This window comes from Pseudorasbora parva, chromosome 18 (genome assembly GCF_024679245.1).
Source record: "Pseudorasbora parva isolate DD20220531a chromosome 18, ASM2467924v1, whole genome shotgun sequence".
Lineage (NCBI taxonomy): Eukaryota > Metazoa > Chordata > Actinopteri > Cypriniformes > Gobionidae > Pseudorasbora > Pseudorasbora parva.
Genome location: NC_090189.1, coordinates 24,698,280 through 24,722,669, shown reverse-complemented (window position 1 = coordinate 24,722,669; position 24,390 = coordinate 24,698,280). Strand labels below are relative to the sequence as shown.

The following is a 24,390-nucleotide window of genomic DNA, read 5'->3' as shown; positions in this document are numbered from 1 at the left end:
TATATATATATATATATATATATATATATATATTAATAATAATAATAATAATAATAATAATATTTTATCAATTTATGTATTTATATATAATATTTATTTATTTATTTTTCTAGCGTTTTGTTTTAGTTATTTATTTTTGATTAAACACAGACCTGGTGAGCATAAGAAACTTATTTCATAAACATTAAACATCTATAAAGTCTATTTGGACTAAAATCTGGCTCCTCATAGTTGCATTTTCCAAATCATCCAATCCATTGACAAAGAGTAGTTTGTTCATAAATTGCTATTTATTTTATGAACAGTTCAACATTTTATGTGAATAATGGCTTAAAGGATTAGTTCACTTCAAAATTAAAATTTCCTGGTAATTTACTCACTCATCCAAGATTCTTGTCTTTTCTTTCTTCAGTCAAAAAAAAATCAGTTTTTTGAGGAAGACATTCCAGGATTTTGCTCCATATAGTGTACTTACAGGTGGAAGGTCCAAATTGCAATCTCAGTACAGCTTCAAAGGGCTTTACATGACCCCAGCCTATTAATATGGCTCTTATCTAGTGAAACCATCTGCAATTTTCTAATAAAAAAAATCAAATAACGTAATCACGTTGGAAACACATTTTTTTTTTTTGTAAAGGGAGTTTCATTTGGTCCTTGCACATTCACTCTATAAAGACTGGATCAGTACTTCAACCCACATCACGCAGGACCTTTCTGATGTGATCAGGTAATGCGTCTCGCAGAGCAAGACAAGCATTGTGGTAAAAAAGTATATCAATTTGTATAAAAAAGACTAGACTTTTGCTAGATAAGACTCTTATTCCTTTTCTGGGATCATGTAGAGCCCTTTGAAGCTGTATTGAGACTGCAGTTTGGACCTTCACCCTGTTGAGTGCCATTGAAGTCCACTATATGGAGAAAAATCCTGTAATGTTTTCCTTAACTTCATTTATTTTCAACCAAAGAACAAAAGACACGAATATCTTGGAGGATGTGGGGATGAGTCAAACATTAGGAAATTTTAATTCTGGAGTGAACAGATCCTGGACATTTCAGCATGTTTCTTATAGAATGTTATGCTCACAGATTTTCACATTCAGTATACTTAGACTTGACTTGCTGCATCATACCTAGTTAGGGCAGCATGGTATACTTTCATCGTTGCGGTGACAACTGAAAGGTTATATATATAGAATAGTTTTCCAGGTTAAGATTCATCTTGCACATTGCAAGTTCAGCGTTACAGCACATCCAACTCTGAATTGAACATCAAAAGCTGTACTTGCCTTGGGATGGGCTCAGGCAGCACGCCATTCCCTCATATCATCAGCTCCCAGACCTGACTAATCGAGCGTGTTTGGTTCCGCCACAGGCCAGATGAGCGGAGCACACACGCAGCTGGAGTTCCACCACATAGAGACGGGCATCATGACCGAGCGGCGCTTTATCTCAGTCATGCCTTCCAACTTCATCGGCCACCTGCAGGGCCTCTCTTTCAATGGCATGCCGTACCTAGACCAGTGCAAGAATGGTGACATCTCCTACTGCGAGCTCAACGCCCGCTTCGGCATGCGCCGCATCGTGGCCGATCCAGTCAGCTTCCGAAATCGAGCCAGCTATGTGGCGCTGTCCACCCTGCAGGCTTACGCCTCCATGCACCTCTTCTTCCAATTTAAGACCACCAGCCCCGATGGTCTGATGCTGTTCAACTCTGGAGACGGCAGTGACTTTATCGTGATTGAGCTTGTGAAGGGGTGAGTGTGTCAAGAAAAAGTTTGAAGTTTGAATGACTTGTCCTATGTTTTAAAAAAAAAAACTATTAAAAGACAATTATAATGTTGTGGCTGATATAGATATTGAGAATTTGCAAGCTTTTAGAATTATAATTTGTATATTTTCAGATTTCATTTTGATTTTTAGCTTGTTTTTATTATGTATTTTGTAGCTTCATTTTAGTTTCAGCTTTAGTAAGTTAATTTTGTTTTCATAAAAAAAAAAAAAAATCTAATATTTTTATTTTATTTCAGCTTCATCTAATTTAATGAAAGCAGTTTTTATTAGTTTTTAATTTTAGTTAACAATTTACAGTATTTTTTGACACTTTAAAAATGTGCCAAAAAAATTGATGACTCATCTTGCACTACACAGATTGTTGTCCAATAAAATGCTCTCGAGTGAAAAAGGCCCTATATACTATACTATATATATATATATATATATAACACTTTATTTTAAGGTTCAGTTATTAACTAGTTGCTTATTAGCATGCATATTACTAGGATATTGGCTGTTTATTAGTACTTCTAAAGCACATATTAATGCCTTATTCATCATGATCTCATTCTACATCCCTTAATCCTACCCAATACCCAAACTTAAATGCTACAACAACTACCTTACTATTAATAAGCAGTAAATTAGGAGTTTATTGAGGCAAAAGTCGTAGTTAATAGTGAATATGTGTTCCCCCATACCAAAGTGGTACGTTACCATATATATATATATATATATATATTTAATTGTGCTAAGAAAAGAAAATTTGGATCATTATTTGATTTCATGTGGACTTTAAATGGCAAAACTCTTTAAATGGCAACCCTCTGCTGCGTCAAACCAATCAGAGTGCATCATCATTGGCCATACTCATATTGCTAAAAAAACTGCATTAATCATTAAAATCATATGAATAAAATCCATTTAATTAAACTATGAAGTTAAGACAGGAGATTCCTTAACATTACTGCACAAATAAGGAACTAGAAATTTCAGAAATGGGCAGGGTATCATGAAATGATAATAACGCTGGGAACTAGTTGATTGAGAAGAGAGAGAGAGAAAGATGAAATTAGAATGCAATATAAAGTTAAGCCTTATAAGAGCTATACGTGATGGAATGCCTGAGGCCTGAGAGACCGCAAGAAAGAGACCTTAGCTGAAAGCAAAGTTTCCTGAACTACTCTACAGCAAAGGAAATTATATTATTCTCTGAATTGTGAGCTTGCGGTCTCATTAGAATGAGATGAAAAAGACTGTGAATTGTGAAATAATGCTAAGACAACACTTCTTTATATTGTGCGATCTTTGTTGGCTGCTCTCAGAAACATACAGCATGACTGGTGTAGTCCGAATCAGGAACACTTGAGAAGTGAGCTTGTTTAATGATTTCTGTGCAGAGTGATTCCTACATATACAGGCAGCTGTCTATAGGCAGTATGCAGCAGAATGGTTCAACAGAGCTTGAATCTGTCTGATGAATCCTTCACTGACTCACTTACTGAACCACCACACTGGTAAAGTCTTGAACTTACACGGTAGTCATTGCTCAAACTTGTTGTTCATATGACAATGTGCAGATATACGCATTTACATATATACACTGTTATAGACAAACATTTGTGACCTGTGCTGGCAAAGTAAGTCGATATGAGCACCTTTTCAAAAAATGTGTTATTGTTATTTTCATATTCTATATTAAAACCTACAAAATGATGTATGATTTGTTGGAATCTGACAAAAAATGAATGAGCTGCTCTTGTTTGAAAGTCGATAGAGTCAGCAAATTAAATTCTGAGGAAAATCGAGTTTTCTGAAGGTTCCAAAACAAAAAATAACTTGGCAACCATACCTTAAAGGAATAGTTCAGCAAAATATTAAAATGATCCCATAATTTACTCACCCTCAAGCCATCCTATGTGTATGTGACATTCTTCTTTCAGACGAATACAATTAGAGTTATATTAAAAATGTCCTGGCTCTTTCAAGCTTTATTATGGCAGCGGATGACAGCCCAAAATTTTAAGCCCAAAAAAGTGCATCCATCCATTATAAAAGTAATCCACGCCGCTCCAGGGGTTAATAAAGGCCTTCTGAAGCAAATCAGTTGGTTTGTGGAAGAAAAATATCCATATTTAAAACTTTATAAAGTAAAATATCTAGCTTCTGGCGGACCGCCTTCCGTATTCAAATTACGAAGGAAGTGTAGCGCTTCTCACGGTTCATAGATAACACTTATGATACGTCCAACTTCTCGCTGCACCTGTTACTTTAAATATATATATAACTATTATATTATAAATATAACTTTTTTTCATCATGATGGCACAACTGTTTGATTAACATTAATGAAACAAATAGCCTATATTAAGACCTACTGTACAGCACGGATCAGATGTTTTTCCACAACAGTTAAAGTTGCACTAGGATCTTTGCAGTAAAATGTTAACCAATGAACCCGGGACGTCTGAAGGAGTTGGCTGTCAATTGCGTCATATCTGCGTTACCCTCATTTTCCGGTTTTATTAGGCAGAAACGCTTTACTCTTAGCGGTGTGAACAAGTGTCACAGCAGCCGCCGAGCGAACACACAGAGTAACGTCATAACATCATTTTAAACACACTTAAATGCATATAATATGATAAGCAGAACTGCGTTATCTCATACTCATGACCGGAAAAGCGGAAATGGTGTTGACCATTTCCAAACATTAACCAAAACAGTTGATGCAATTTGGTGCATCAACTGTTTGGTTAGCAACATTTTTCTAAATATCTTCTTTTGTGTTCATCAGGGTGGGTGTGATTTCTATAGGAACCACTGACAGGAAGAAAAAGCCCTTGAGGTGGTAAACAAGTCTTTTCTAATACCCTACCACCCAAGTGATATTATAAATAAGGATCCTGAGACATTCCCACTGAAAGTTCATCTTCAGTACTTTCCTCAGATTGTTGGCGATATGATACTTTAGCATACAAACATCAGTCCCAGAAGAGCTGAAGCTCAAAGGCCTTTTCCGACAGAACTAACGCACCCTTGTTTTGGTAGAACAGTGAGATGCAGATATTATTGCAGAAACTCCCAGAAGACACAATAGATATTCGAGGGATCACATGTTAGCAGCTAGTTTAACACATTTAGAATATGAGAGACATCCAGATAAAGTTAAGCCGCCACGCTAAACAGCGCGTTTAAGTTTGTGATTAGTTAAGAGACATTACTTGGATGTGAATCATAGCCGTGGGAGGGTGAGTCAAGTCGCATTATAAGATTCACACATTTGTCTCCTTGGCATTTAGTTAAAGGTACAAGGAGGAGGAGAATCTCTTGATGAATCATCACAGGATAGGGGCCGTATTTAAATTTAAACAAATTCAGGATGAGTTGCTTTTGGTTATGCGTAAACGCTGATCGGTATCTGCTAGGAAGGAGCTCGCCGTGAGTTATTCTTTGACGTTTAAGCGTATGACCGATGACTCTGAGGCATCTGTGTGTGCTTGTCAATCAAGAGCGATTTCAGGGGAACGATTGCTATTCTTAGCCTTGGATACTGTAATCGGCTCGCGAGAAAAGTGCAAATCCGTTTCGTAAGCACTGGTGATCTTGTTGAAGAAAAGAGCAACTTTTGACCACATGTAATGTAAGTGTTATTTGATTAACGGTGTTTTATTTATTGGCAGGCAGCTCACTCCTCTCCCAACCCACATGCCAAAGCCGCCACGTGGGAGATCCGCAGTCTCGGATCAGATATTTTTTTTCCTGCCAGCCTAAGAGATTTCTCAGTTCAATCATGATGCGTATGCCAAACATAGCAGGTACCGCAACCTGATTTGATCTATACATTTTATTCCATTGGGCAAAAATGAATAGTGAAAAAGGGGAAGGTGCCTCAGATGTTTAACTTCCTCAGCCGCAGTGGTCCAGAAAGCCAGTCATTCAGTAAGTAATTAGACAGCAGGTGGCCTTGCCTCTCACCGGAGTCTGCACAAGCATGTGAAATGAGAGCGCGCTAATGAGAGCCTTCTCTGTCTCTGCAGTATCCTGATGCATGAACTGAGAGCAACTTACTAGCATTTGCAAAATCGAATGTTTATAGTTTGAATAAATATTAGAAATGCACTGTATATCTCCAAGACCTTGTTAGTACCGACCAGTATTTTATATTACTGTTTATTGTAAGTATTTTAGTTTTTTGTTGAATAGACCGCAAAAGGGTGTTAGTTCTGCAAGTATTTTTCACAGTTAGGCATTTCAGACAAATCTTCAGGAAAGAGTTCTGAGCCACACAAACAGAGATGAGATGAATCAAAGTAATATAGCTTTCAAACTGGAAGCAAAAGCTATTGAAAAAGTCTGAAAGAAATGTAGTCTTATGAGGGATTCAACTACTGCCGCAGTCACTATTGAGCTAGATTGCTGAAAGTCTCAATTCTATGATAAAAGATGATTTCTCATAAGGCATATTTCACTACTCAACAACCCAAAGCTTATATTAGGGTCTTTCTTGAAAGATTTGTGGATTATCAAAACCAGGCTCATCGATAAAACAAGCCTGTGGCGACATTTATGCTAAATTATATTGCATTGTTTCTGTACATTTTGAAAGTGAAATATCCAGTGAGTGGCGTTCTGTTTTATTCAGAACAGAGGATCATGACTCTGGCAAAGTTTTAGTACGTTGTTGTCTGTACCCAGCCTGACGTCGTCATACTCAGATTCTAGTCCGAATATGAAACTGCTCCATTGGGCGGTGATTATTGGGCGTTTCAGCTGAACAAGGAAAGAAAATGCCTCTGCACTTGGATAGACCTTTAACCAATCAGAGCAAGGAGTAAGTGACATATGTTGAGCGAAAGATGGTTGTTAACAGAACTCAACTGCACGGACGCTGGAAGAAGTAGAAGAAGAAAGTGAGTGTAAACTATCTTTGCCGGTGTTGTAATGAGAAATACTTACAAACACGATCACCAATTTTGAGAGAAATAGTAAAGGAGAATGCATACATGAACAAGTTCTCCGTTTAAAATGTGAACAAATTCAACCCAATCGCTCTTTGGAGACGTGAATGCTTACGTTACTGTTGATCATCTGTCCATCATCATATAAAGCCTGTCGTATAACAGCTCCTGGTGTAGTTGTTCCAATCCAGATCAAACTTCCGACCTCAAATGTTGTGGACGGGGCTACATTCCACTGGCATCCAGGCTAGTTTCTACCACCGACGTAATAAACGTAACGTAATGAATGTTATTAATACTATAATAAGTAAATACTAAAAGCCACTTCAGAAGCTGTCTAAATTCATCTGGATGTTGAAACCACATATGTAAATTTTACTCCTCCTAACAATGCTAAAAAATAAATGTATGAGGGCGTGTTATAGGCTATACATCATGTTAGAGCCAGATATGACAGCGCTACCGCAGCACGCATCGTCGCTGAGTATCTCTTCATATAGCCAACACACAAACTACTGCAAATTAAACCGAAAGTAAAGTCATTGGTGCTCAACATACAATCATCTTCATTAAAAGTAAAGAAACTGAATGATCTTACACGTGCTGTTGCCAAGCTCACTCATATTGTGGTCTTTGAATTAGAAATTAACTGATGATCAATAAAATGCAGCTCATATCTGTTGACTTGCATTTAGTGCAGGAATTGAAGATCGGATTTATATCCGTTTTGCGGAGATGCATTTATGTACCCAAGTGTAAATTAAATCATTTCGATAAGCTTTGATTTAAACACAGCACATGTGTTTTCCATGTTGTGCTTACCAGGTTGTTCATAAAAGCCAAAATGTACCCAAGATGTCGGTTTTTACAGTAGTCAGAGCATTTTTAAATGACTCTCACTCGCGTCTCGCCTTCAGAAACGATTCCTTTCGACACCCGTAACGTCTACATTAATCCGGATACATCTGAAAAAGGCATTTTCGTTTCAAAACACTTTCTGTCCACACTAATGTTTTCCAAAAGTTTCTCGTCCACACTGAAACATCAGAAAACAAAATTCTGTGTGAAGCAACTGTGTGAAAGTGAATAGCGCTGCAGGCACAATACTGGTATAAACATTAATCTGTACAATATTGTCATGACTAAACATGAGTCATAGTTTTCATGAATAAAAACACATTTCTCATGTGGATGAAAGGCTAAAAGATGCGTTTCAAACTAAAAGGTAGCAGTGTGGACAAGGCCTATGTCGGAAAAGCCATATATTACTTTAAATGTTTATTACTTGATAACCTGGCCCTTTAATTATAATCTTTATGTAAAGAAATGAAATAATTTGCTGTCTTGCTTTCACTAGTGTTCAGTGAAACCAATTTAAGCCGCAGAAATGTAGGTAAAAACACATTTTTCTGAGTCTTGCTAAAGATCAGATTCTCAGGATCAGATTCTCTATTGATATAATTAAAATGCTGTTGTACTTCCAGAACACTTTGCATTATGTGGGCTGATGTACACTGAAAAAAAGTGTTGAATGTACATGATTTCATTGTGTACATCGGTCCCACATGAATCAGTTAAGTTAAACAAACACCATTTGTTTATGTAACTTCAACATCATGGAATAAATATATTTTAAGTGATCCAATTAAGTAGTTTCAACTTGATCTTTAAATGGTTCCCTGACATGATTCAGGCATTCAAAATCATATATTCATTCATCCACTTCAGTTTCATATATTTTAATGTTACACAACTGATAATACAGCACTAGCTAGTTGACAAACTTTTAGCTACTTTTAGCACATATAGCATCTTAAATGCTAAGCATTAAAAGCTCTTTCAGCAAAGCCATAATGACATTAGTTGTTTTAGTACACAGCCTAAGCAACTGCTCCACTCTTCTCAACAATGGTAATTTACTGTCATTTAAATTGTTCTAATAATTCCAACCTAATTGAATATTAAACACAATCAAGTCTCCCCCTTTCTTATCTTGCTCAAAAATACATAAAATAACACTTTTATATATAACATAACAACATTTACTCTCTCTTGATTTAGCCATATGCAAAGCATGCTGGGAACTAACAAGCCCCGCCCCGTGTTTCAGTTAATGCAACATAAATCATTCATGTAACACAACACAAATGGATTAAGTTTGACTTCAATTTGACTTATATTTGAGTAGACTGAACACAAGTGAGTTATAATAGGACTAAATGTTTAGCAATTGTGTTGCTTTAGCTAATTTTAACTAAGCAATTTGAACAAACAGTCAAAATAAATGTTTTCAGTGTATAGTTGCAATATATTGTCCATGACACAAATATTAGCGCATTATCACTGACAAATGTGTGTTAAATTAAAGTAAATATGTGAAGTGAAATCTACGCAAACAATTTCAAAGCATCAAATAATGTCTAAATATGATATATGAGGCCACTGTGTATTTCATTTTAAGGGACACTTTGCTGAAGACTGTAAACTGTTTAGTGGGGCTGCGCACCGAGCATCTGACAGGATGGAAGTCTGTCTGTGCCAGTATTTCAAGCCTTATTACAGCTATTGATTTGGAAGCAGAAAGGCAGTATTGTCATCCTAAAGAGGCTTGCCTGATTCCACTGGGCTGTGTGATTGACAGGGGAACTGATGTATTGCAGGTACATCCATTATGTTTTTGACTTGGGCAATGGGCCGTCGCTCATGAAGGGCAACTCCGACAAGCCTCTCAATGACAACCAGTGGCACAACGTGATGGTGTCCCGCGATGACAGCAACGTGCACATGCTCAAGATCGACTCCCGCACGGTCACGCAGCACTCCAATGGAGCCCGCAACCTGGACCTCAAAGGTATTTAATCTCGGCATTCACACTTTCAGAATCCTTGATCATGTACCTTAGTTATGCAATCCATATTCATGTTTGAGAGGCGTTTTTAACTTAAAATGTCCACTTTTTTGAGTGATATGCGCACAGATATGTCATAGTACAACTTAAATGGGTAGTTGTATGGAATTGATAAAGACATTTTTATTGTTCAGATTTTTTAAAGAATATATTTTTAAACATCCCTGTATGTTTTATATACTCTCCATAAAGCTATTGTATCTTGATGGGCATATATCATTTATAATAATGGTCGGTAAGGCGTTGCTAATTGTTTGGTGTTCTGACTGGTTGTTAGGATGTTGCTAGGTGGTTGGCTGCAAACAAAAATGAGGATGTGAAGTACAAATGGGCTTTTAAAGGGATAGTACACCCAAAAAATGTTGGGTTAGAATTGCTTTCAGTGTTTTTTTTGTTTGTTTGTTTTTTTTTCCTCATACAATTAAAGTCATTGGAAACTGTAACAATTTTGATTGTCAACATTCTTTAAAATATCTTCTTTTGTGTTCCACAGAAACAAAGTATGTTTACATATATATATATATGATGGTGGGACCTGCATTTCTTTTCTTTTTTTTTGGGGTGCACTATCCCTTCGGTTAAGGCCACATATTGAAATTACACTATAGCCATCCGAATGCAACAATTAAAAGCCCATTTGTACTTCACATTCTCGTTGTTTGCAACCACCTAGCAACGCCCTACATTAGAACTAGAACTAGAACACTAAAACGCCAAACATTTAGCCAAACACTTACTAAACATTACTATACATGATATATGCCCACCAAGATATAATAGCTTTATAGAGTAAATAAAACAGAAAAGTTTAAAAATATATTCTTTAAAAAAAGTTTTTTTTCAGTCTTCTGATTTTCAGTAAAATAATAATTTTTCATCATTACACTTCCTTTAGTTGTTTATAGGCTCGAGTCTTATGTTTTTTTCATTTGTATGTACGGTTAGATACATATTTGCAGTTTTCCACTCATCTTGGGTTTTGATTTCAAACTCTTCCATTCAACTTTAATGAGTATCTTTCCTGATGGGTATTTACACGACTCCCAGCTCATGTTGCTTCTGAAATCTACCTTCCAGTACTTCTCAGTTTTGCTATCGTTTTTCACTGTTTCGGCTGTAATTAGAAGAACAAAGAGCAGCGCCTACAGGGGAAAGAGAAAAAGCAACAACAACACGCCACTGACTTTGCATAATTTTTAGTGCTTCCAAACCTGCTTTTGCTATCTTAAGCAGGTGTTGCTTGACTCTGGGCACAAAAACAAACTTTTATTTCACATAAAATGTACGAATATGAATCTCATGTATATTTAGTTCTGTCCTTATGTGTGTTGAAATGAAATATTTTGATTGAAAAGACATCAGCAGCTGTTGGCATAGCAATAGTCTAGGCTTTTCACAATTCTGAGATTCCACTGGCATCTTAGTAGAAATATTGGCAGGCAGTCCTTAGTTGTGTGTCTTAGTCGACGTTTGTAGAAAGCTGAGACAAGTGCACAAAAATAAATCAGAAGCCACTTTGTCTGTCAAGACCACATAATCTAACCATGGAACAAGTAAATGTAAGAAGAATTTGTCAAGGTGTTTTTTTTTTTTTTTTTCCTCTGCTGCTTTTCTCTGCTGCATGGCTAGTGATGTTGTAGATTGAGACAATTTCTTTACTGAATGAAATGAAATGTTTTTGAAAGAAGTCTCTTATGCTTATCAAGGCTGTACTTACTTATTCCTGTGATGAATTTTCAGCATCATTTCTCCAGTTTTCAGTGTCACACGATCCTTAAGAAATCATTTTACTAAGCTGATTTGCTGCTCAAGAATAAAATATTATTATTATTATTATTATTATTATTATTATTAGTTTTTGCTGCTTTTCGTGGAAACAATGATACTATTCATACATTTCTTTTAAGATGAAAAAATGATAAATTAATGTTTTAGATTTTCAAGGTTGCATTAAACGAATAGTCATTTATAATGTTATAAACAATTTATATTTAAGAAATGCTTTAATAAATATAACTATTTGTAAATTGTGAGAACATTGCAATTTTAACCAAGGAGCCGGGATGTCTGAAGGAGTCGCCTGTCAATTGCATCATATCTGCGTTACCCTCAGTTTCCGGTTTTATTTGGCAGAAGAGCTTTACTCTTAGCAGTGTGAACAAGTTTCACAGCAGCCGCCGAGCGAACGCACAGAGTAACGCCATAACATCATTTTAAACACACTTAAATGTAACTAATATGATAAACAGAGCAGCGTTTCCTCATACTCATGACCGGAAAAGCGGAAATGGCACTCGCGACTGTGTCTCGTCCTAATAAAAGTCCCGTGGCTCTAGATGCGATTGTAACAATCTCTCCAGCAGCCTTGCTCAGATCCACACCACTCGGTCATGCTCTGCTTCATACTACAGTAACGTTAATAACCGCATCCATGAACATGATTTCTTCCCAAATGCTATATTGATTCTTTCCCACCGGCTGGGAGTTTAAGACCACATGTCCCAAGATACTGGGCTCAAACTTGACGTCATTGAACTACGCCTTTGTTTTGAATAGGCGCCCTCTAGTGTATGGAAAAATTACATAGTGCAGCTTTAAAACAATCTTTACATAAACCCATTATAATAAATGTTATATTTACCCATATTAAGACATCTTCCCTGTCATCACTTCCCTGTAAGACATACAGAAATATAATACAGTTATCAAACACCTTATATATGCACTCTTAACTGCATGAATAATAAATTAAATATAGATTGATCATCATTAAAATACATAAACGACAGTCATCATCAGTGGCTGCTGTGACTTTAATATCTGCCGCTGTCATGCGTATCGAATTTTCTCACAAGTTTAAGACGTTTAACTCGTTTAAGAATCCTCTTATGGGACCACTCAACAAAAATGCCATTTTGGCAAAATTGTTTGTGTTGGTATTGTTTCTTCAAGAGCGAAAGCGAACTTATGCACGAGACTGGCACGAATCTTTCTGTACATTGTGTGTGTCTGTGTGTCCGTGTGTCCGTGTGTCTGTGTGTCCGTGTGTCCGTGTGTCTGTGTGTCCGTGTGTGTCAATCATTTCCCTAGCTTCCAAGGTAGTGAATCAGTATATCGTTGTATATGTGGCCGACTCCCTGATCAATGTTCAATCAAAAGGAGCTGATTGAGATGCACACATACACACAGACAGGACATTGACATACAGCACATTTTCTTATGTCTTGTCGTGCTTAGATGGTTTAAAAGGATTTACATTAGGGCGGTTAATCGATTAAAATATTTATATTGATTGTCATGAGTTAACTTGTGATTAATCGCAACTTAATTGCACATTTTTATCAGTTGTAAATGTATCTTAAATTAAGTTTAAATTAGATTTTAATTCTATAATCAACATGGGTATGGACAAATATGCATGCTTTATGCAAATGTACATTTATTATTATTGAAACCCTAGTTATTCAATAATAATCAATAATACAGCATGAAGACTAGACATGTATCAAAGGTCATAGATGTTTTCAAAGAACTTGTTCATGTCTCTTAAGCCTAAGCTTAAAAATTCAGAATAAGCAGTGATTTCTCTCATTTTAACAATATAAATAAAGAGAGTTTTTACACTTGCAGTTTAATTCAGAACGGGGCACAGATCGTATGAAAAATTGTCATGCGGACCTGGGAGCGCACCAGTACCACACCATACCTGCAGGAGGTTGTAATGAGTAGGGATATAGTGTGGCTGCTTTAATTGCTGCATGCTATCTATTGATCTGCCGGTATTTTGTGTGTGTGTGCCGAACTGTGCCGCGATTCACATGAACAGTGTGAGAAACACGGAGTTGGGTGTGCTCTTGTTCAGAATATGTAACCAGCAAATTCGTCTTAGCTGATTGTAACGTATTTAGTTCAATAAATCACATGTACTGTAAGTGGTGTTGGTGTTAAGGATTTACCTCAGATATGAGCGAGAGTGAGCTTCAGTGCATTCACTCATCGCACTCGGACTGCAAGAATGCAAAATGTGCTCATCTGCATTCTGTCGCTCATCTGCATTCTGTCGACCTGGAGTCTAATAAAAGTTAAACAGAAAATATGGTAGCTTATGTAGACTATATCTGCACTTTTGGTTTAGAATAGTAATATTAATGTTAACCCTTTTCTTTCCTTTCTTTTCTCCAACTACGGGCTACGCCACGGATCAAACTGAAAATGTGCGCTGCGTTAATCGCCTGTTAATACATTTTGTGCCGTGCAAATTAATTTGCAATTTTGACAGCCCTAATTTACATGAATAAGAACATAATCATATAATGTAACACTAGCAAAACCTGGACATAAATACGAATGTTGCCTGAAATATGTTTTACGCATTGAACTGAAAAAAATTTATTGCCCACATTAACATAGGAACACCATACTAATACTGTGTTTGGCCCCCTTTCACCTTCAGAACTGCCTTAATTCTACGTGGCATTGATTCAACAAGGTGCTGAAAGCATTCTTTAGAAATGTTGGCTCATATTGATAGGATAGTATCTTGCAGTTGATTGAGATTTTTGGGATGCACATCCAGGACATGAAGCTCCCGTTCCGCCACATCCTAAAGATGCTCTATTGGATTGAGATCTGGTGACTGTGGGGGCCATTTTAGTTAACTCAGTTAACTCATTCTCATGTTCAAGAAAACAATTTGAAATGATTTGAGCTTTGTGACATGGTGCATTATCCTGCTGGAAGTAGCCATCAGAGGATGGGTACATGGTGGTCCTAAAGGGATGGACATGGTCAGAAACAATGCTCAGGTAGGCTGTGGCATTTAAACAATGCCCAATTGGCACTAATGGGCCTAAAGTTTGCCAAGAAAACATCCCCCACACCATTACACCACCACCACCAGCCTGCACAGTGGTAACGAGGCATGATGGATCCATGTTCTCATTCTGTTTATGGCATTCTGACTCTACCATCTGAATGTCTCAACAGAAATCGAGACTCATCAGACCAGGCAACATTTTTCTAGTTGTTAACTGTCCCATTTTGGTGAGCTTGTGCAAATTGTAGACTTTCTTTAATATTTGTAGATTTGAACACTTTCAGATACCTTCGAGCTTTGGATGTTAATCTGGCACTTGGTTCTAATTTTCGTAATAATCTGGCAAACCCTGTTTAACTTGAAGCAAACTTTCCAATTTTAACTGACTTTGCAAGATGGCAAGCCACTCTAAGGTTACTGAAACCCTACGACACCAAGTTGTCCAGATGAAGGCCAAAGTATAGTGTCTTGTCATTTAAGAGAATTCAGACTGAATGCTCACTCTGCAGTGACCAAGCCTCTCATCAGCAGAAATAATCAAAAGGCTTGACTAACCTTTGCTGAGGAGCATGTTGTGTGAACAGAGGAGAACTGGTCCAAAGTTCATTTTAGTGATGAAAGCAAGTTTAATTTATTTGTGTCTGATAGGAAACATTATGTTCGGCATCAAACTGGGAAAAGATTAAACCCAAAGTGCCCAAAGAAGTCAGTGAAAGATGGAGGAGGAAGAGGCATGGTTTTGGGGATGTTTCTGCAGCAGGAGTTGGGCCTATTATACAGCTACATGGCAGAAACTCAGAACCTGTTTATCAGAACCTTCTTCGGCAACATGTGGTTCCTTCACTGCGAGCATCTTCCAATCAACCCGCAATTTTTATGCAAGACAATGCCCCCTATCACACAGCAAAACAGGTGAAGCAGTTACTTGAAAGTGAGAACATTGAAATAATGAAATGGCCAGCCTAGAGTCTGATCTAAACCCCATTGAAAATCTATGTAAAATCATTGGCGACAAAGTTATGGCTAAACCCACTACAGTTACCGAACTGTGGAAGAGACTAGAAGAATGGACCAAGATCACACCGGAGCAGTGCGAGTATGTATGTGTATGTATGTGTGTGTGTATATATATATATATATATATATATATATATATATATATATATATATATATATATATATATATATATATATATATATATATATATATATATATATAATGTTAATGTTTCTACACTACAAAATATCTTCTTTTTTTTGTTTGTGTGTGTGTGGCAAAATTCTCATGGTTCGTTAATCACAATGCTCGGTTAAAGACAAGAAAGGTTTAAAGCTACAAAGTATCCAGCAGAAAAAATCTAATTGTTTGTCAACATGTTGTTTTATGTACAAGAGTAATAATGGCCAAATCAAATAAGGCCATGAAGTACAAACTCCTGTTGTCAGGCTCCAAGGTCTTTTTTTTTTTGTTCGGCTGCCCCAGAACAAGTCCTTTAAACATCAAAAGAGCAACTTCGCAGTACGTGTCAGTTGTAATTGTTCAAGCAATTATGCCGGAGAGAATGGAGAGTGGCGTAACAATCCCCAGGGTCCAGTGCTCTTCTGTGAAGTGTAAAATGAACATCCTCAGACGGGAAGGTGCTGAGATGTGGTGTTGTTTTCTGCGAGGGAGCCAGTGGAAAGTGACGCTTGACCTGCTATGTGTGTTGAAATGAGCATATGTGGAGAGCGCTTGCGACAAGCGAATTTCCACGCTGTCCAATAATTGAGTTTTTTTTTTCTTTTCTTCTTCTTCCTCAAGGAACTGCCATCCAGCCCCTGTAAATGTTTGCTGAAAATTTGTTTTATTGACTTGGAATCCAATTGCTTTCCTGTTCCCCCTGGCGTGAGGAAAATCCAGGTGTTGCTATAAAATGTGAATGTCAATGAGTTTATTAATGAGCTGTTGGTGGCTAGTTCAGTCGAGGCAAAGATTTCCTAAACTCACACCTTTTTACATCATGGTGAGAATCTGGCATTTCGTAGAAAATACCGAACTAATTATACCTTAAATCGTGCAGCTTTTGTGAGGTGTGCTATTATTTTTCTGAGCAGTTAGACACCATTTTCTCCTGGCAAGCTTGCATTGACTTGATGGAGCGATCCAAACCAAATCTAAAGACCTGAATATCAACGAGACACAAATGGATAAGCAAGCAACCACCTGCACAAAACACAATACTGTAGCAACCAACATTCTGGCAAACATCCTTGCATCATCTAGCCTAATGTTCCTATGCTAATTCTGCGGTTTGAAAAGTAAAGGCACTCGCTCAATACCGCAATATCTTTTCAACAAGCTGCATGCGTTGGGATATCATTCGTCTATGTAGCATAAATGGTACAGAATTACTGTACTTCATACTTAATACAGCATACTTAAAGTGTTTGTTACTAATAACTTTATACTAATTAACACTAATGATCACTTGCTACTGCTCTATATACTAGGAGTCATTACAATAATGTAGTGACACCTTTCGCTTGATCCCCAACATTTTAAAGATGATGTTAAAGAACTTGGAGGATGGGACACTTTCAGGCCTTATAGCGGCGCAGTGCATTATGAGGGCATTTATTGGAGCTTTAATCCACTGGTCAGGCTTCTGGTCATGAAGCACAGCCAAAGGTGTTTCTTTTTTCCCGCCTGTCTTCCATTTTTATCCAGCAGGGATATTGCTTCGTCATTACTCAACAGAGACGCATGACTGGAGATGTCATTTTTACAATCTCCCTGCAGTTCCTTCATATGAAAGCAATTGATTTTCCTCCCTCTCGTCCACAAAAGAAGCTCCGCTCTCCCGCTGCCCAGCCATCCATTGAATGACTAATGAAAAAAACTATTGGGTGTATAATTGAATATTGTGATTGAAGTCTGCTTAATAGTCTTTGCATAACACTGAGACATACAGAGCTAATAACCATGCATGGGCTATTCTGTGTGAAGCAGACTGAGCTTTTCTTCTGAGCGCGGCGCTGGATTCTGTGCTGTGAGCTGGGATTTTATTGTGAAGATGAGCTGGCGCAGGCACAACATTTGTAAATTTAAGGGAAGGGAAGGTATTTTTGTTGTTTTTTTCTGGAGCCTTGCCCTATTGGTTAGCCCAGTGTTTGCCAACCGGGGTGCTGTCTGATGAGAGCAGGGGTGGCATGTAAAAGTCCTTCAAATATATATATATATATATATATATATATATATATATATATGATAAAAGGTGAATAAAATAATTAAAATATAATATATGACGAATATCTAATGTCTGAAATAACAAATCTAATATCTGACGTCAACGTCTGTATTAGTGGTGAAACAGTTCAGAACGGATCAGAACGCACTTACACTGCGGTTCATCTCACATCTGATGACGCATCTTAATATGCGTTGTAACTTAAAAATAATGCGTTATGTATGTCTATGTCAATGGATACACGTGCTGGTTCCTCAGTGATATATTACAACAGTGATAATAAAAGAAAAACGTGGGCAAAACGGTCTCTTTGTAAACTTTGTTCAATGCATGCCAGTGCTGCCCTATTTTTTTACAGTCTATGGTACTGCCGTATGTTTCGAATACGACCAGACATTTTCGCCGCCATCACCCTGGTGTAGTTCCAGAAGACGCGAGTGAGAAGAGTTCTCTGCGCACTCATCCGAAAGTGCACACAAATATTGAATATTGAATATCTCTTTCAAGTCTTGCGCTTTAAAGGACAAACTCTCTACAAAAAACTTTAATTATTGACAGAATTAAATTTTTTGGGTGTGTCAAACAAAAGATAAGGACATCACTCACTGCTCTTGATTAAATAACTTTTGTAAGTTTAATAAGGATTAATCTTTAATTTAAACTGTTAAATATGGAGTTATTTTACATTTGATTACGTTATTCAATTTCTGTACCTGAAAACTCTCCATTAGCATTCCCATTCATCTCAGTCAAACTCCATGATACATTTTTAGACGTTCCAAATTTTGCTAACAGGGTTTCAAACATTGCACATCTCATATAAAATGAATAAAATATGAATGAATAGATAAAAATATTTCATATAATATTTAGTTCGACCTCTAGAGGTTGACTGTGAACATTTTATGAAGGTTAAGCACCTCCTTTCACAAACCAATCGTCTCAAAGGGGGGGGGGGGGGGTAAGTCTTTATTTTTTAAGGTTTTCAGGCCCTTTTTGTACCCTCTTCATGAAAAGTGCGGCATGCAGTGCATCCATTGTCTTGATTAGGAGTTACAGTCTGGACTCACTGGAAGAGTAATAATAATAGACATTTTACGAAAAATGATTTGATGTTTGTATGACGCTGCAAGCACTTTGACATTCAGTGCTATTAGAAGCTCAATTGATATTCAGCCAGTGACACCTGTTGCACTGAATTTTAAAATGGCTATTATATAATCAGCATCCTAAAGGGTGGAGCTATAGCCAGTCATAGCCCGTTCATTCCACTGAAGAGGCACCGGGGACAATTACAGTAGTTAGTTGAAGAGAGTCAGGTTGAGGGGCTCTTAATGGAAGGGGAAAGTTAGAACGAAAGAATGCAACTTATCTGTAGCGAGGTGAGATAAAATTAAAGAGTGCAGAGGTTTAGATGAAGGGGCTTTTAATGGTGGTCTAATTGGGCTTATTCAGTTGAAGTGGAAAAAGAGCATATTTCAGCAAACAATCAGAGAGAGAGAGAGAGAGAGAGAGAACACTCTTCGACCGTAGGACGAAAATTGCCATATGTGTTCTTGCTTGTCAGTTTTAACGCGTAATTGCTTGTCTTGCCAGCAGAGCTCAGTTGGAAATTGCATTTCACTGGCAAACAATGCCCTCTAAACATGGTCTGCCTTGTGAATGTTTATCAAAAGGTCCCCGGACGTCCTTGATGTTTTCCGAAATGTATATTTGCAGAATGAAAGAATGAAATAATAAGTATAGAATGAAAGAGCATTCTGCACCTTAAACAACACAACAACGACCAAGACCAATAACATCAGCACACTTATTGTATAACTGTGGGCCTATTTATAAGCAGCTATGTCATTTTTCTCCTAACCACACAGCAATAAAGAATAGTATTTCTTTAGGATATTTTAATAGCAGTGTTAAATTCAGAGAGTATTCACAGATTACATTATTTGTATCACCATTTGTGGTTATTTATTGTCCTATAACAACAACAATAATAATAATTGTAAATTCAAATATTATATTACATTATTTAACATTATTTCATTATGGAAATTGCATTGTGTATCCGTGCGTGCGTGTGCACAACATAGAAGACATATCAAATGTTTAAACTGAGAAAATTCATCATTTTAGGGGGAAAATTTGTTGATTTTAAATTTCATGGCATCAACACGTCTAAAAAAGAACAAGGCCATGTTTACCACTGTGTGCCACCCTCTCTTCTTTTTATAACAGTCTGCAAACGTCTGGGGACTGAGGAGATAAGTTGCTCAAGTTTAGGAATAGGATTGTGTTGTCCTATTCTTGTCTAATATAGACGTCTAGTTGCTCAACTGTCTTATGTCTTCTTTGTTGCATCTTCCTCTTTTTGATGTGCCAAATGTTTTCTATGGGCGAAAGATCTGGACTGCAGGCTGGCCATTTCAGTAACCGGATCCTTCTTCTACACAGCCACGATGTTGTAATTGATGCAGTATGTGGTCTGGCATTGTCATGTTGGAAAATGCAAAGTCTTCCCTGAAAGAGACGATGTCTGGATGGGAGTATATGTTGTTCTAGAACTTGGATTTACCTTTTAGCATTGATGGTGCCTTTCCAGATTGACTATGCAACCCCATACCATCAGAGATGCAGGCTTTTGAACTGAGCACTAATAACGACTTGAGTTGTCCTTGTCCTCTTTGTTCCGGATGACATGGAGTCCCAGTTTTCCTAAAAGAACTTCACATTTTCAATTTTCAATATTCATCTGACCACAGAACAGTTTTCCACTTTGCCACAGTCCATTGTAAATGAGCCTTGGCCCAGAGAAAACACCTGCGCTTCTAGATAATGTTTAGATATGGCTTATTTTTTGACCTATAGAGTTTTAGCCGGCAACGGTGAATGGCATGGTGGATTGTGTTCGCAACAATGTTTTCTGGAAGTGCTTCCGGGTCCAAATCTTATACCACAAGAAAAACTACAAACGGTGCTAATATACACACACAATGTGGTGTAATACTACAAAAAAAGTTATAATAATAACCTTTTTCTCCATGCCAAAATTCCAGATTGCCAGACAGTGATTCATCTTTTATAAATCGTTAAAATGTTAATGCTGCAACCTTAACACACAACCATAGAGAATGTTGTGTAGACTATAAGCATTTTAAATGTTTAACTTTTTTAAACGTTTTCATATTAAATGTTTAATATGAAAAATAGCGCTCATAAACGGGCGTCTATGGGATTCTCAAGTGAAACGAGTTGAGGCTTGGACCCAGAAATGGCGTTCCTTACGTCACAACTTTACAAGCGGATTCCTGAGCCCATGTTGTGATTTCCATTACAGTAGCATTCCTGTATGTGATGCAGTGCCGTCTAAGGGCCCGAAGATCACAGGCATCCAGTAACCTTGACCCTTTACGCACGGAGATTGTTCCAGATTCTCTGAATATTTGGATGATATTATGCACTGTAGATGATGATAGCTTTAAACTCTTTTTTTTTCAAAAAAACAATTTTTCTCTGAGAAACTCCTTTCTGATATTGCTCCACTATTTTTTGCCGCAGCATTGGGCAAATTGGTGATCCTCTGCCCATCTTAACTTCTGAGAGACTGCCACTCTGAGAGGTTCTTTTTATACCCAATCATGTTGCCAATTAACCTAATAAGTTGCAAATTGGTCCTTCAGCTGTTCCTTATATGTACATTTAACTTTTCCGGCCTCTTATTGCTACCTTTCCCAACTTTTTTGGAAAGTGTAGCTCTCATGAAATCCAAAATGAGCCAATATTTGGCATGACATTTCAAAATGTCTCACTTTCAACGTTTGATGTTTTCTATATTCTATTGTGAATAAAATAAGTTTATGAGATTTGTAAATGTAAATGTCATTCATTTTTTATTCACAATTTGTACAGTGTCCCAACTTTTTGGGAATCGGGTTTGTACTTGCTATTTCCCAGTTTTGTCAACAAGCAGTTTATTTAAAGTGATGTTTATATATATATTTTTTTTTGTTAAGCCATAAATGCAGAAAATGCATATATATATATATATATATATATATATATATATATATATATATATATATATATATATATATATATATATATATATATATTAAAAAAATACTATTAAATAAAAATATTAATTATAAATTCTATATAACATTTTTTATTAAGTGTTCCATAGATTGTACTACACTATGATAATTTTAAACTGCATATCATTTACATAAAAGCAGACCATATTCAATCCAGAAATGTAGGTATATAAATACATGTATGTAATTGACTCCTCTGAATGGTGTTGCATCAGTCTGCTTTTAAAAACCAGATTCAGGGACATACTGTTCTGTGTTGAAGAGCCAAGTCATTTCAATTCTCCACCTCTCTTCTTCGTTCCCAAATGTCTGTCTGAGCCCGATCCTACACCCAAACGCCACAGATGAGCATCGCAACGGAAGCTATGGCGAGAGTGGTGTCTATATATTGCAACGGGGTTCCCGTCTCCTTCATCTTCTCATATGCTTATCCACATGTTCTCTTTCTCAGAGTTCCTCAAGGGCAACTTTGATGTTACATAATGATATGCCGTTTTATGACAACCCTGTTTTTCTTTTTGTTCTGCACATCAAAGGTTCATTGGTATTAGCCTTCATCAGCAGGGAATTAGTTGAAAAGAGAACCACACGTATTCAGCTCATCATAGAGTACCACAGGATTACCCTACCTTAAGAAGCCTCCATTAACATGATGAACAATTCAAATGCAACTCCATCATCATTGATTTCTGCCTTATTTTAAAGAGAGACATCCAGCCCCAGTTGGAATGAAAAGATTTAATCAGCTGATTTTCAGGAAAAATGTTCTGATATTGGTGGATAACTGTATATTTTCTCTGTGTGCCGTATAGGAGAGCTGTACATTGGAGGTGCGGGGAAGAGCATGTACAACAGTTTGCCCAAGCTTATAGCGTCGCGGGATGGCTACCAGGGCTGCCTGGCATCAGTTGACCTGAATGGCAGACTTCCTGACCTGATCGCAGATGCTCTGCACCGTGTGGGCCAAGTGGAGCGAGGCTGTGAAGGTTAGTGTACTGCTGCTCTGAGCCGTTCAGAACTAATCATAGCAACATATGATCCTTACCTAAAAATACATCACTTACACATAAAATAAAGCTTACATGGACGCAAGTGCCACATTCATGCCGTCAAAATTCGACCAATCCCATTATTTGCACGTATAATCTGCATTTATTTAATCAAAAATAAAGCAAAAACAATAATATTGTGAAATATTATTACAGATGAAAAGAAATATTCTCTATTTGTATCAATATTGTATCAGTCTTTAGCGTCACATGATGCTTCAGAAACCTTTCTTATATGCTGATTTGAATAATTTGTTATTGTTTTATTACATACAAATATTTTCACTCAAGTCTTCACTGTCACTTTTGATCAGTTTAATGCATCTTACCACAAATGTTTGAATGATATCATTGTTAAATGTAATATACAGTATAGCAGAAACAGTTTTATTAAATTAATAGCATTTTATAGATACATTTTAAAGGGTTCCATAGTTGTTGTTTTTTTTAGGCTTTGTTGTGATTATGGGGCGCAGTATAACATGTCCTAATACTTCTTTCTTTTTTTAACGCTGTATCGCTCTCATATTTGACCTTTATTCCACACCGTTGTCTCCACTGTCCTCTGAACGGCTCGTTTACTTCCTGCTTCTATGAAGCCCATCCCTCCGAAAAACACAATGGTCTTAGATTGGTTAGATGGCCAAATGTAGTTTCATGTATTTTTATTGGCTGAAGTGCCAAGCACAGATTGTCCCGAAACGCCACACCCTTACCATTACGGGCAGAAGTCACATCTGTGGTGACTAGCAAGGGTTTATGACGTCACCAACCCGGGAAGAAGCTCATTGAAGTCCAAACCGGCCGTTTTTGTAGGCAATAAACTGCTGTAACATAAAAAAACACAATATCTCTGTTTGCATTGAACTTTCAGCGCTGTAACTTTGCAGATACTGTTTATGCTTATGCAGCAACATTACACACTAACTAAAGTTAAAAAAGTGAAATCGCATGCAACCACTCTTTTAAATGAGTTGACTGCAAATGTAATCTTAAAGGGATAGTTCTCGCTTATATTCACCGATTGTGCAGGCCATGTAATACAGAAATAATATTCCAATCAATCGCGGGTGGATGAGAAATAATTCATTGTGCTTGTTTGATAAAGACGTTTACGAGCCCTGTGATCGAGATAATCATCCCGTTGGCCGGATTTCAAAACAATCGCTCCCTCGTGGACAGGGGAGCAGAAGCTCATTAAATATGCAAATCTTATCCAATCCTAGCCGTGGACGTTTACTTCCAAGTCTCCAGTGCGTCACACCCATCAAAACCCAGTTTTCAGATGACAGCCTTAAAACCAGTGTAGAAAATAGCCTATTACTTATTAGTTATAATGTTTTTGAATGTAAAAACCACATGAACGTCATTAGTTGACCTCAGACAACAGTATAAAAATATAAAAAGCCAGTTCATGACATCTTTAAGTTTTAGCCTGGTCGCCATTCAGTGCCATTATAGAGGAGCGAGCGCAGGACGTTTTTTCAAAATTTCTCTTTTTGAGGTCTGAAAAAGATTGAAGGACGTAGGGCACTGGAACGACAACAGGGTATAATGGCTTTATTTTC

General features: G+C 37.1%; 1 protein-coding gene across 11 annotated transcripts in view; it reads left to right on the top strand.

Annotated features, from left to right (window-relative positions):
* nrxn2a (neurexin 2a) overlaps positions 1-24,390 on the top strand; it is a 449,133-nt gene that overhangs the window by 199,460 nt on the left and 225,283 nt on the right. For all 11 annotated transcript variants that reach the window (XM_067424404.1, XM_067424403.1, XM_067424396.1 and 8 more), the window contains 3 exons: positions 1,373-1,754; positions 9,392-9,582; positions 22,586-22,759. In XM_067424404.1, the coding sequence (XP_067280505.1) occupies positions 1,373-1,754; positions 9,392-9,582; positions 22,586-22,759 (747 nt within the window). The remainder of the gene's footprint in view (positions 1-1,372; positions 1,755-9,391; positions 9,583-22,585; positions 22,760-24,390) is intronic.